At 37.3% G+C, this 14,242-nt stretch overlaps 1 protein-coding gene across 1 annotated transcript in view; it reads left to right on the top strand.

Moving 5' to 3' along the window:
* Positions 1-6,121, top strand: part of HTR2A (5-hydroxytryptamine receptor 2A) — a 58,354-nt gene extending 52,233 nt beyond the window's left edge. The window contains exon 4 of the mRNA XM_078070370.1: positions 2,838-6,121. Within this exon, the coding sequence (XP_077926496.1) occupies positions 2,838-3,637 (800 nt within the window). The 3' untranslated portion in view covers positions 3,638-6,121. The remainder of the gene's footprint in view (positions 1-2,837) is intronic.
* The last annotated feature ends 8,121 nt before the right edge of the window (positions 6,122-14,242 follow it).

Genomic DNA, 14,242 nt, shown 5'->3' with positions numbered 1-14,242 from the left:
TACAGAGCCTCAAAGGAAGTTCTTCCAGATGTTTAACAAGACTCAAGCAAGCAGTAGCTCCCAACTCTGGACTGAACCTGTGTTCTTGGCTAGCTTGACCTCTGAAGGGTGGTCAGAAGCAGTGTGCAGGACACTCCGTGTTACATAGTTCTGAGGGAGGGATTAGAAAGAAACTTCACTCTGCCTTTCTCCCAGGGTGCCCCTGTGGTATCTACCCTTTCACAAAACAAGCAATCTTAAACTAAGTTATACAAAGTAGTTATTTGATTCCTGTTTCCTCTCCTTCCTCATCTCCCTGATTTTTCCTTTAGGGCATCACATGATTGCCAGGAGAGGAAGACACTCCCACTCCCCCCAAAACTGCACCATGGTAGCAAGTGGCCAGTTTCATCTCCCTTAAATAAGGTCCTACCTACATCGGGGGTATAAGTTAGCATGATTAGAGGCCAAATGTTCCTTTTACTCACTTTGTTCCCTCCTCCGCCTAACCCCTGTCCCTACGGAAGCTGTATGGGTGTCCAAATTTCAGTGATGGAACAACCATGGGCTCACGTTTTCATGTCTTCTCTCCTCTTGTACCTAACTCTTGTATTTGTCACTAAAATAAAAGTTTGTATCTGCTTATTATTTGTATTCCACCCTTATGACTATCCTACTACTAAAAATATATAATGATTTTTATGGAACAACTGGAAATTGGAACACTGATTCTATATAATATTAAAGAAATATTAAATTTCTATTTAGGAGTAGGAATGATATTGTGATACTTAATATTAGGTTTTTAAAGAATGTGTAGCTTTTATATCTACATAAGAAAATATGTACAGATTGGATAATATGATGTCTGGGATTTGTTTCAAAATAACATGGGAGAGATTGTAGCAGGTGGGGATATGGGTGAAACAAGATTGTCCTTGAGTTCATTATTGTTGAAGCTGGGTGATGGGTTCATTGTGCTAGGTTTGTTTTGGTTTTTCAGTGGTTTTTTTCTGCATATGTTAGAACTTTTTGATACCAAAAAGCTTCTTTTAAAAAAGAATCAAAGGGCACCTGGGTGGCTCAGTCGATTAAGCGGCTGCCTTCGGCTCAGATCATGATCCCAGGGTCCTGGGATCCAGCATCCTCTGTCATCGGGTTCCCTGCTCAGCGGGGAGCCTGCTTCTCCCTCTGCCTGCTGCTTCCCCTGCTTGTGCTTGCTCTCCCACCCGTGTCAAATAAATAAATAAAATCTTTAAAAAATAAATATATAAAAAAGAATCAAAATTAAAGTTAAAAAATAAAAAATATATAATTGGTGAGTTACTTTAAATTCACACTAGAAAATCATATTTTCTAAAAATACCTTAAAATATGTGCAATTTTCTCTTAACTATAGAGGGTTGATGGAAGGAGGTGGATGGACTAGATAGGTAATGGCCATTAAGGAGGGCACTTGTTATGATGAGCACTGGGTGTTGTATGTAAGTGATGAATCACTGAATTCTACTCCTGAAACCAATATTACACTGTATGTTAGCTAACTAGAATTTAAATTACAATTTAAAACAAAATTAAATTAAATCTATGCAACTTTCATGATTGAATGTTAAATGGAACAGGAAGATCTAAATCTGCACAAAGAATACTGCATATACATATATATTTACATATGCATGTAAATGGAAGAAGAAACTACATAAAATGTAAATTAGAATTTCCCCTGGCTGGCAAGAATATATATTAGTATTCTTTATTCATTGTTACTTTTTTCTATTTTTCAAATTTTCTGAAAAGAAAATATGTTTACAATTTTATGAAGGTATTTTTATAAACTATACTCATGATAAAATGTTAGGAGACAAATAGTTATAAACTGTATACGAAATTCAATTATAAAATGTATATGAATGCTGTGTATGTGTGTTTATCTAAAATAAATAGCATCACATTGTTAATGGTGATTATCTCTGGATGGTAGCATCATTGGTCATTTCTATTTTTGTGTGACTCTGTATTTTCTTCAATTAATAAGTGTAATGTTGTAATCAGAAAAAAATACAGCATGAAGGGGCATCTGGGTGGCTCAGTCCGTTAAGTGTCTGCCTTTGGCTCAGGTCATGATCTCAAGGTCCTGGGATCGAGCCCTACATCGGGTCCCTCTCCCTCTGCCTCTCCCCAAGCTTGTGCTCTCTCTCACTATCTCTATCACTATCTGTCTCTCTCTTTCAAATAAATAAATAAAATCTTTAAAAAATACAGCATGAAAAATTAAAACTAGATTTATTATACTTTTTTTTTTTAAAGATTTATTTATTTACTTTAGAGAGAGACAGGGTGCATGAGCAGGGGTGAGGGGCAACGGGAGAGGGAGAGAGAGAGGGAAAGAAGCAGACTCCCTGTTGAGGGTGGAGCCGGACAGGGGGCTTAATCTCACAACCCTGAGATCATGACCTGAGCTGAAACCAAGATTTGGACGCTTAACCAACTGAGCCACCCAGGTGCCCCCTGTAATTTATAAGTAAAGGACTATCTCTATAGGGCAATATAACATACAAGTATAAGAAACCATATATTATATATAGCTAATATATATTATATATATATATTCATATGCTTATTACAACTATATATAACTAATATGTCACTATGTATAACTATATAACTATATATTAAATTTATATAATAACCACATAACATCTGTCAGTCCAAGAGAATTTTAAATTCTCACTGTGAGTATATATTGAGCTTTTAAACAATGTTGATATAGAACCCTTTGCACAGCCACCATTACTTAGCAATGCTCCTCATGTAGACAATTCCTTAACAGTCATGTGTCATTTTCTGTCCAACTCCAGGTATATCTATGCCAATACCAGTCTTCGGCCTACAGGATGATTCCAAGGTCTTTAAGGAAGGGAGTTGCTTACTTGCGGATGATAACTTTGTCCTGATCGGCTCTTTCGTGTCATTCTTCATTCCCTTAACCATCATGGTGATCACCTACTTTCTAACTATCAAGTCACTCCAGAAAGAAGCTACTTTGTGTGTGAGTGATCTTGGCACACGGGCCAAACTATCGTCTTTCAGCTTCCTCCCTCAGAGTTCCCTGTCTTCGGAAAAGCTCTTCCAACGATCGATCCACAGGGAGCCAGGGTCCTATGGCAGGAGGACTATGCAGTCCATCAGCAACGAGCAAAAAGCTTGCAAGGTGCTGGGCATTGTCTTCTTTCTGTTCGTGGTGATGTGGTGCCCATTCTTCATCACGAACATAATGGCCGTCATCTGCAAAGAGTCCTGCAATGAGGATATCATCGGAGCCCTGCTCAACGTGTTCGTTTGGATCGGTTACCTCTCCTCAGCAGTCAACCCACTGGTATACACACTGTTCAACAAGACCTACAGGTCAGCCTTTTCCCGGTATATTCAGTGTCAGTACAAGGAAAATAAAAAACCATTGCAGTTAATTTTAGTGAACACTATACCGGCCTTGGCCTACAAATCTAGTCAACTCCAAATGGGACAAAAAAAGAATTCAAAGAAAGATGCCAAGAGCACAGATAATGACTACAGTATGGTTGCTCTAGGAAAACAACATTCAGAAGATGCTCCCACAGACAATATTAACACAGTGAATGAAAAGGTTAGCTGTGTGTGATAGACTAGTTGCCATAGCAACCACAGGGGGCACACTTGGCAAATTTTCACCTATTCTGGGGAAAGAAAAGAAAACAGGGAGACTGGAAAAAAAATTAGGCCAGTCTAGTAGAACCAACAATAATATTTATATGCCTCATTTTATTCCGTCAATGAAAAAAAAAAAAAAAAGCAGGGTTAAATGATACAAAATGTGCACTTCAAAAATGTTCTGACAGCATTTCAGCTGTGAGCTTTATGATACTTATTTTTAACATTGTAAATGATATGTCTTTAAAATAATTAGCTTTTATTGTATAATTATAATGAGGCCATAAATAAGTTTAAATTACCTTCTATTTCAAGTGGAAACGTTGCTACTCTGTTGTTAATTGATGGCATGAGTTGGTTACCTGTTGCTGTAAATAACAATAGCTCTAAATAGTGAAAATTGGTTGAATATAATATAATGACCTCCTAAAGAAAGATCTTCTTTAAAACTTACTATGCTACATATTTTGAACAACAAAAAAAGACACTAAGGACAGTGTTACGAAATCTGTATTGCTAAGATAATTAAATGAAATACTTGATGACTTTTTCATTCCTGCTTTTTCATAGATGTCATTTGGAAATATTCACAAAGTTGCTGGCATTTGCTGCATTTCAAGCTAATTCTTCTCAGAAGTGAAAAAGTTTTAAAATGTTATTTAATAACTACTGCTGCTTTCTCTTCTACTCTCTGTGCTTTATTCTGAATCTCCAATGTGGTCTTGTTTAGTGTTTGTTCTACTAGGTAAACTATCAAAAGGATAAATTTAACATGACCAAATACGTTTCTAGAAATTGCTTCTCCTCAACAGCACCATAGCAGTGTTCGGTAACTCGCTCTCTGATGACTGCACCGTGCATGCACGCCTTTGAGCAGTAAGCAGTATTGATGTAACTGTGTCAACATTGAGGAATAAACTCGGGTTTGTGGCTACTGACAGCAGAAGCTTAGGACGTCTCTGTAAAATGCAGGTGGCTTTCCTATTGGCACCCACTAGGTAAACTGATGCTTTCAGATCAGTCTATATTCTTTACTAAAACTGTTCAGCTTTGGTCTCATGATCATCTACTGGGTGTATACTATCTGTGAAGAAACGTCCTAGGTACTAAAGATATAAAAATAATTAAAACAAGATCCCTGCCTTTAAAGAAAATGACCTAATTGGAATGGTCCTCGTCAAAAATATCAATTAACAGACATTTTGAGAATTGGTTCAAGCTGTTTTCTTCTTACCTGGGTCAGAAAAAGGCTTGTTTTGACTCTGAGGGTAGTTTTCTCAATAAGTTTCCCAATTGGTTGCCAATGAATACCCACCAAATGAGCGAGGGGGGAATACTATAGGAGGTCAAAATTTGAAAGTAGTTTAGAAATTCACACCTCGACATGGACCCAACATATCACAATCTATCACTAAAGTTTCAAGAAAATTTTGTTTTACTTCCCTAAAAATCTAATTTATTTGTTATTCACTGACGCTGGACTCCCTAATAAAAAAGAGCAGTAATAGAGTGTTTTGTAGAAAAGTCTGCTAAAGAGAGAAAGAGATTAACAGCAGTTAATTCACCTTGATATTACTCTAGATTAAATTATACATCCTTACTAAAATAGATGTTAGATGATATGTGGTTACAATACTGAAGTATTTCCATTAAATGAAAAATAGTTTTTTGCTCTAAGCCATTAGAGAAAATATTATAGATTTGAAAACTAAAGGATGTGGGAGATGCCACTGTGGAATTTGGAAACGCTTTAAGGCTATCCAATTATATCCTTATAGATACATTGAAAGGTATGTTTTTCAAAGCTAGAATTTACAGTAAACCACTTATATCAACGCTGTGTTTGACCTGAACCACTTTAATGATAATACCATACTAACTTATAAAAACACAAATGTTAAAAAATCTCTGCTCTAATGTATTTTGCCATAGCTTATAACTCTGCACATCTCATAAAATATTAGAGAAAAGATTAGATTCTACCCCCATATACTCAATCCTGATCAGAATGAACATAAATACTGCCTGACAGATGTCTTTTGACTACATATATATTACAAATGTGTGTTTTTTCTTTCCGTAAGTATCTACTCAAATGTACATAGACAAACATGTATCTGTGTATATGTACAGACATGTTCTCATGCACTTTATTCGATATTTATATATTTATATGGAGAAAAAGCAAGAGTCACTAATGAAAACACTCAGTATATACACATGTTTGCATGTTTGTATCCTGTCAATTAAAATGTGAATTCATGTTCTAAAGTTTCTAAAGACCTTCCATTGCTGTCAAAGCAGATTAAAATGTAACAGAAGTATCAGCTCTTTAAATAAACTGGAAGTTCGCCTAATTTTGTGGGAAGACTAACACAATTCTACGAGGGTGGTGAAAACAATGGTCCTTTATATAACTGAGTGATCTTAAATAAAATGCTACCTTTGGACCCTTTTTCAGTCTGGGGAGTTTCTGACTACTAAGGCTTTTAAAACACCCCCACCCCACCCCAGTGAGACACAGTGCTTGAATGATTTATCGATCAGTGATTAAAAGACTCACTTCTAATCAATATTTTAAGTTGAACAGTAGATTCTTCTATATTTAAAGAAAGGAATTAAATGCCATATAGTTAGGGGAAACACTCAGTTTAGACATACTTAATCTACTTGGCCACAGCGCCATCTCATGGTCATTTTTTAAAGTGCTACCGTAGCCAAATTGAACTAAGTTACTGTAGTGCTTTTGGCAAAGGGTGCTTCTCCCATTTGTGCATCAACGAAACATATTTATAAAGTGTTAAATTATTCTGTGCAATATATAATAAATACAGTGAAGGTTATTTTGTGTAGTGATTTTAATCAAGGTGATTCTAAAAGATTTCAAGAAAGAATGAATAATTATAAATAAAGTATACTCAAAAATCAATGTAATTTTGTGAGTCCATAGTTTTGTCTACTAAAGGGAATTACCCAAACCTTTCAGTCATCAAACTAGGAACTCTATGGATCATCCAGATATTCTGAGAGCACAAAGTCTGTGCTTCTGAGGTCCAGTGACTGAACCAGGATCTACGTGGTTGAGTTAGATTTATGATTGGGATCCAGGTTGCAGTTATCTGCAGCAGACAGATGCTCCACGTTCAGTCACTGTATCTGGTTCGGCACAGCCTAGAAACGTGGAGAACCACTGCTGTAGCCCCAGGGCATGCTGGGTACTGATGGGTATGTGTGTACAGGTGTACCCCCAAGACATGCACAGGTGCATTCACACACATGCTACACACATTTTCACAGGAGATCATTTCAGGAATTGAAGTAAACCCAGAAAACATGGTATCATGGAATAAACTGGAAAGTTGCCCTGGCTCTTCATTTCACCTCTAAATGTAGGAAAAGTTTATGAAATAGGGACAGTAGGTATCTTTTCCAGGTGTTTATAGCTCCGTGTCTTGAGTACCTACCATGTGCCAGGAATTAAGCTGGCTGCTTTGCTTGCTTTACCTAATGGAATCTTCACAACAATCCTATAAGGTAGGTATTGCTATGTCTTATTTTTCATACATAAAGAAACTGAGATTCAGAACAGTTAGTAATATGTCCAAGGTCACACAGCTGGAAAAAAAAAAAAAAAGTGGCAAGTTCAAGGCTGAGTCATCTGACTCTGAAGCATAAATTCTTGTCCCTGTCCAATGTGGCATGGGGAAAAAAAACACAGAATTCAGAACCAAAAGATGCAAGTTCCCATCTCAGCTTCCCTACACCCTGGTTATATAACCTTGAACAAATCACTTAATAACCCTGGGCCTCAATTTCACTGTCTCTAAAAATGGTTCCACTAGTACCTGTCCTGGCTAACTGACAGCGTCACTTAAATGAGGTCATGGGCATTAGGAGGACACGTGCTGTGATGAGCACTGGGTGTTACACGTAACTAATGAATCACTGAACACCACATCAAAACCTAATGATGTACTATACAGCGGCTAACTGAACATAGTAAAAAAATTAATTTAAAAAAGTGAAAAAAAAATGGGGTCATGACTATGGCCGTGCTTGATAACCTGTAAAGCACTATGTAAATGTAATAACTGTGTTGGTATTGAAAGAAAAAACCCAGAGCCAGTATACATATTATTAGCCATCAGAGCAAATTCCAGACAAAATTGTGGGACAGTCAATATTATTATTCAACAGTTTCTACTATCCCTTCTGTGAACATTCTCATTTTTAAAGACATTTTACTTCAGCTTTGTCCACACCATGATGCAGAGTTCCCTTCACTGGTATTTTTTCCTGCTTACATCAAAACTTACCCATTCTGTGACCTATCCTGTCAGGTTTCTCCTCTCTGCTAGAGCACTAATAATTCAAGTTGACAAACTACTGTCTATCACTGAGGTCCCTTTAGCTGTCCACCATGATCGTAATCCAAAAGTTAAAAACTTTAATGCCAGGAAGACCAGTAAGAAAGAAATTTAGGGACAAGAAATATTCTCCTGGCATCCCTCAAATGACCCACAGAAAAACAAGTACCTTCAGAAACTTCATAATGTATATAAAGCTTTATAATTTAACCTTAAATTTCAATCCACAATCATAATGATGATTTTGAAGAAAACATCTGTGATTTTTAAGATTTCATTCTAAACTGAGAACACTAATAATATTAGTAGGCTTATCTCAAGTTTTATACTCAATGGACATTTGCCCCAGTAAATATGCAATACGACAAAACTTTGTTAATTTTTATTATTTTTGCAGGTGGTTTGCAAAAAAAAAAAAAATGGTTTCCTTATTTTCCCTTAATGATATACACCCCAGTCTTCTTCCTTTTTGATATTTAACGACAGTATGTCCACCTGAGTCAACACATTATGGCAAGTTTTCACACCCAACTGGAGCCTCAGGATTTGATGTGACCTCACTACCACAGAGACTGAGGCAGGACACCTAGGTCCAGTCTGCTACTACCATCTGACCCTGGACAAGTCAAAGCCTTTTTTCTTCAAGTCTATAATAAGGGACTATAGTCAGTGATCTTTTTAAAATGTCTCTTCTGGGTCTATGCTTATCTCGATGCTAGGGAGTCCAGTCAAGTGTCTGATGAACCAAGACATGGCTTCCTGAACAAAGAATATTTTGGAACAATTCTCACATTCTCTTAAACTCTTCAGATGCATTGCAAATAAATGACAGCTATAATTTTTATATGGAAATCTTAGAAGAAAAATCACATTGTTATGGATCCAAGGAGTTTCTAATATAGGAGACCAAGCATCAGATATCAACACAAATGATTCCTACTTTTGCATTTTTCTCACCATCAGCCTCATTTTTGCACATTTTCTAGCTGGTACAAGATATCAGGTTGTTCTTTTTAACAGCCCCCAGGTTCCCTAAAGAACAAGTGCTCTCACTATTCAAGTTCAATTTCCTTGAAGGGTTAAAATTTAAAAGCTCAGAAAGATTGAGATATCATGGTGCAGCAAGGATCTCCTTTATTTAAAGCTAGATTTTTGTTGAAAGTGAGCAAAGGTCATTTAAGTTTTTATTTATAGTTAAGATTACAACATCTTTAAAGGTGTTTATTCTGGCTTCTAGAGAACAGCACAATTTGTACTTCCTGTCCTACATTTATTTCAGATATTGAAAGGTAGTAATATGCCATTATTCAGATGATCTTGTCTTAGTTGGGGTGACCCCAAGTACAGAGCCAAGACAAGAACTTGAGTGCAGATCATTTATGTGGTGCATGATCCCAAGAAGCAGACAGAATTAGGGAAGAGGTAAAGTCTATTTAAGGGTATGGTATCAAGGATACCACAGACAGTTAGGAGTCAATTCCATTAGCAGCAGCAACAGATGACTTGGAACTCTTCATTACAGCTGGAACTAAAATCAAAGGCAGGCCAAAAGCCCCTGGTTGAGAGCTTGCATGAATGTTTTACCCAGTCAGTGATTAACCATGGTCTCAAAAATCAATATGCGGGGTGCCTGGGTGGCTCAGTCGTTAAGCGTCTGCCTTCGGCTCAGGTCATGATCCCAGGGTCCTGGGATCGAGCCCCACTTCGGGCTCCCTGTTCGGCTGGGAGTCTGCTTCTTCCTCTCCCTCTGCAGCTCCCCCTGCCTGTGCTCTCTCTCTCTCTCACTCCCTCTCTCTCTCTAATAAATAAATAAAATCTTTTAAAAAGTCAATATGCATCCTCAACAGAAAGTGGTGTTATTATGATTAGTAACAATATTTAAATGAACATACATTCATATTGTACAATCACGTCTAAACTGATTACTAAAGCCCTAGGATCAGCAAACACATTTCCTGGAGAATGAAAGCTGATATTTCCTTCCAGCTTTGCTAAGAAGGTTCTGGTTAGCCGTTATCGTTCCCACACGAGCTGCAGAAGACCTAGAAAAGCTCTCTAACGTCCTAATATGTAAATGACAAATTCTCTGTATGAGTTCTACTTATTTAGCCTAAGTAATAGTTCTAGACTACTGAAATATAAGGAACAAAAAGAAACACATTCAATAAATTTAAGAGCTAGAGGAGCTTAAACATCATCTGATCCAAGCTTCTCATTTAACAGAAATGGTGATAAAGAACCAGGGAGATCAGAGAAATTATGCAAGGTCACCTGGCCAAGCAGCAGCAAAGCCAGCAACAGGATCCAAGCCTCACCTCTTCCAAACTCTACTTTTCTCCTTTTATATGATCTAAAAAGGGCCCACTGGTCTATTGTTTGTATGGCTTATTTATTCATATAACCAAAAATATATTTAAATCAGGTTGAGAGACCAGTGCTGCAAACTCATTTATTCTCTCCTTATGTTTGTCAGTGAGGGTCTACTACATGTATCTTATACCTCAGACATCGTTGAAGTGTGAGAAATCTCAAGAGGAAATTACTCCTTAAAAAATAATAAAAATAACATGCTTGGTGGGGAATTATCCTGTCCTCTTCACAAAATTCATGTTTACTTTGCTGAACCCACTGGCTTTGTCGCAAATTGACCTAATTAATATGTGGATAACTTAACACACTTACTCAGTGATGATTCTTAGGAGACTGCATCCGAAAGAAGCCCCCGAGGCAACGCCTGCTGATATTTCCACGGCTGTAGACCCTAGTGAAAAGCAGATGCATGTGGGTCACCGGCAAAAGTGTTAAGAATATAGAATTTGGAAGTTAGTTTTAAAGGGGGAAAAATTAAAATTAGATATAATGTTCAATATCACTATCTCTAGGGTCTACTATCAATATTCTGCATTCTACAACACAGGTTCACATGGGGTATATAAAGAATATCCAAAAGATGGGAATTGAGTCAACAGAGATAAGCAAGCTAAGAAGAATTTTTTTTAAGAGGAAAAAAAATTAAAAAGAAATAAATTCAAAACTAATTTGCTCAGCATGTACACATTTAATAACTTGTCTCTCTGATCCACTGAAAATGAGAAATATCTATAAGTATTTAATTTCTAAAAATGAGATGGTGGGTCTTTTTCTGAATTAGCAGGAAATAGGAAATGTTAGTTATTCATGAGTGATTATGAGTTTGACAAATTTAATTAAACTAAACATATTCAAGACTGAAGAGCAAGAAGAGTGATTTGCATGAAAATGTCACGCTATTCTGAGCCTTTAGTTCACCAGAGAACTTGTCTTTGATAAATTCATCCCTATACTTGTCTACAGTAGAATGTGGAAGCTCTGACTCACATTTGGTCCTCCATCTGTCCACCAGATAGACCTGACCAACAAGCACCACTCAAAAAGAATAAATCTTGTCAACCTTAGAATTATGATAATCATGATGCAAGTACCATGTTATTCAATTTATGTTAAGCACAATAAATAAAACATTGAAACCAGAGGTGCATTTAGGTAATATTCTACTTTAAGAAATTTGCTTAATGGGGCGCCTGGGTGGCTCAGTTGGTTAAGCAACTGCCTTCGGCTCAGGTCATGATCCTGGAGTCCCGGGATCGAGTCCCACATCAGGCTCCCTGCTTGGTAGGGAGTCTGCTTCTCCCTCTGACCCTCTCATGCTCTCTCTATCTCATTCTCTCTCTCAAATAAATAAATAAAATCTTTAAAAAAAAAAAAAGAAATTTGCTTAATGAATTTGAATTTGAAATACAAATTTGAGGAGCACCTGGGTGGCTCAGTCGGTTAAGTGTCCGACTCTTGGTTTCAGCTCAGGTCATGATCTCAGGGTCATGAGATGGAACCCTGCATCAGGCTCTGCAGGGAGTCTGCTGGAGGTTCTCTCCTTTTCTCTTCTCTCCTTTTCCCTCTACTCCTCCCCCTGCTCATGCTCTCTCTTCTCTCTAAAAATAAACAAATAAATCTTAAAAAAAAGAAATACAAATTTGAATTTGCCAAGGAATTTGAAAGACAAATTATTTCCCCCTTGGAGAAGAATATTTTTTATTTGAATTCAGTAATAACTTGTGTTGCTACTTGTTCTACTTGCTTCTAAGAATTCAAGTAAAGTACAGCTAGCTACTAGTAGGTAGATGATAATGTGCATATAAACACAAATTACAATGTCTTGATATATTTTTGAAATAGTGAAATTAAACCCAGAATCATCCAATCTACCTTCCTTTCAGTAGGAAGGAAAGCAGAAGGAGGAATGCAAAAGGAAGACACTGATGTTACTACTTATTGAGCAACTTTTTTGTACCAAGGGCTTTCACATATGTAAGCACAGTAATATGCCTATCTGTATCTCATCGTAACCGGTGAGGAACCTGTGTCTCAAAGGGAAGTTCGCCCAATTTGCCTAAACTAAGGAATAGAACCAGAACTCAAGTTCAGATCTGTATGACTGTTAAGTTTTTACAATTTCCTATTTCCAGTATAACAAAGATCAGAAAACATTGTCTAGGAAGGGTCAAATAGTATATACTTTAGGTTTTGTGGACCATACGATCTGTCACAACCATTCAGCTCTGCTGCTGTAGTATGAAAGCAGACATAGACAATAAGCAAATGAGAAGACGTGGCTGTCTCCTGTTAAAACTGTATTTACAAAAACAGGGGGCAGCCAGATTTGGCCCTTGGGCAACAGCTAGCCATTTCTGGTCTACACTGTCCAGCATCAGTAATAATTACAACAAAGACAACAACTAATAACATATTCTACCATCACAACTATTCATTTGAACCCTTATTGAATGCTAAGTATTGTGTTCCGTCCTTAATATATCATTTCATTTAATTTTTACAGTATCAACACTACATCCTGTATATAAGAAAACTAAGGATTAAGGGACTTGCCCAAGCTCACACATAGTAAATGGTGGAGCTGGAGTTTGAATCAACAACCATTCTCAGCCACTTGCTCTATTTCTTCCCTACCCCAGATATGTAAGAGCACATCTCCATTATGCCTGCATTATGTCCAAGACTGCCCAGCCTAAGTTAAATCAAAGAAAGAAGCTCAACAGAACTCTAACCTTGTTTAAGGGACAGCTCCTCCTAAATTCCCTAACCTACAGTGCAGAGTAGGTTAGATGTTGCTGAATAAACATAATTTTAACCTATAGTTCATCATCAATATGATTAATTCTTACATAAAGGATCTTTCCTGATCTTAAAAGATACAGTCACCATATATTCATTGCTGTGCTCACCTTCATGCCCAGAAAAATGTATCTAACATTAATTTCCTCCTAATGAAGGCTAAAATGAATAAACCCTACATCCTTCATATCAGTCGAATGATGCTCAAAAATAAATTTCTGATACTTCCTTTCTACTTCTTGCACTAATGAATTAAAGAATGAATTTGAACTGAGAAAAAAATACTATTTAAATTGCGTGTTAGACATACTGGTTTGTTGAAAAACCTCCTCAAGGTCCTTCAGGGAACATGGAGTTTATTGTCAGGAGACACATAGGAATGAGTAAGCAGTAATCACAAATGTCAAAGAGACCTCGCAGAAGCCCAGAAAGACAAGCCCAGTTTCATACCAATTCTAGGGCCTGAGGTTACACAGGTACTATTAGATCTTCCACTTGATCATCCATGGGACCCGACTACTCCCTCTCACCTGTTCCTCTCCGTGCCTCTTTCACTCTTCCTGTGCCTCCCATTTGGCTTCCGTCTAGCTTCTCTTTACTTGTAACACCCTCACTCATGGTCCGTCATGACCTCTCTCTACTTCATGGGTTTCCATCTTCTACACCTGCCACTACTTATTGGATCTTTGCTATACTCTTCTGTTCAGATTCCTAAGAGATGGTGATCAAGTTGGTCCAGACTCTCCCTATTTAGGCAGAGATTTTGTTCTGAGCCCCTCTTATAGTCCACTACCACAGTATGGCCAGATGTCATTCCCGACCCAATTAGCTGTGTGGTCTGTGCGGAATGCACACTCCAACTCCCCCTGGATCCCTGGACAGAAGAAGAATTTTCACACAAGGGTTTAAGAAATGTCCAGCACTGTGTCAAATCAGCACCTTATAGGAGAAGGTAAAGAATCTACGGACTTACTACTCTGGTAAGGAAAGCCATCTCTTTCAAATAGCACTCCAAGTTCTCACCTTACATTTTTTCCCTT

This window comes from Halichoerus grypus, chromosome 4 (genome assembly GCF_964656455.1).
Source record: "Halichoerus grypus chromosome 4, mHalGry1.hap1.1, whole genome shotgun sequence".
In the NCBI taxonomy this organism is placed as follows: Eukaryota; Metazoa; Chordata; class Mammalia; order Carnivora; family Phocidae; genus Halichoerus; species Halichoerus grypus.
Note: the sequence above shows the minus strand (reverse complement) of the source record. Positions and strands in the feature narration are given on the sequence as shown.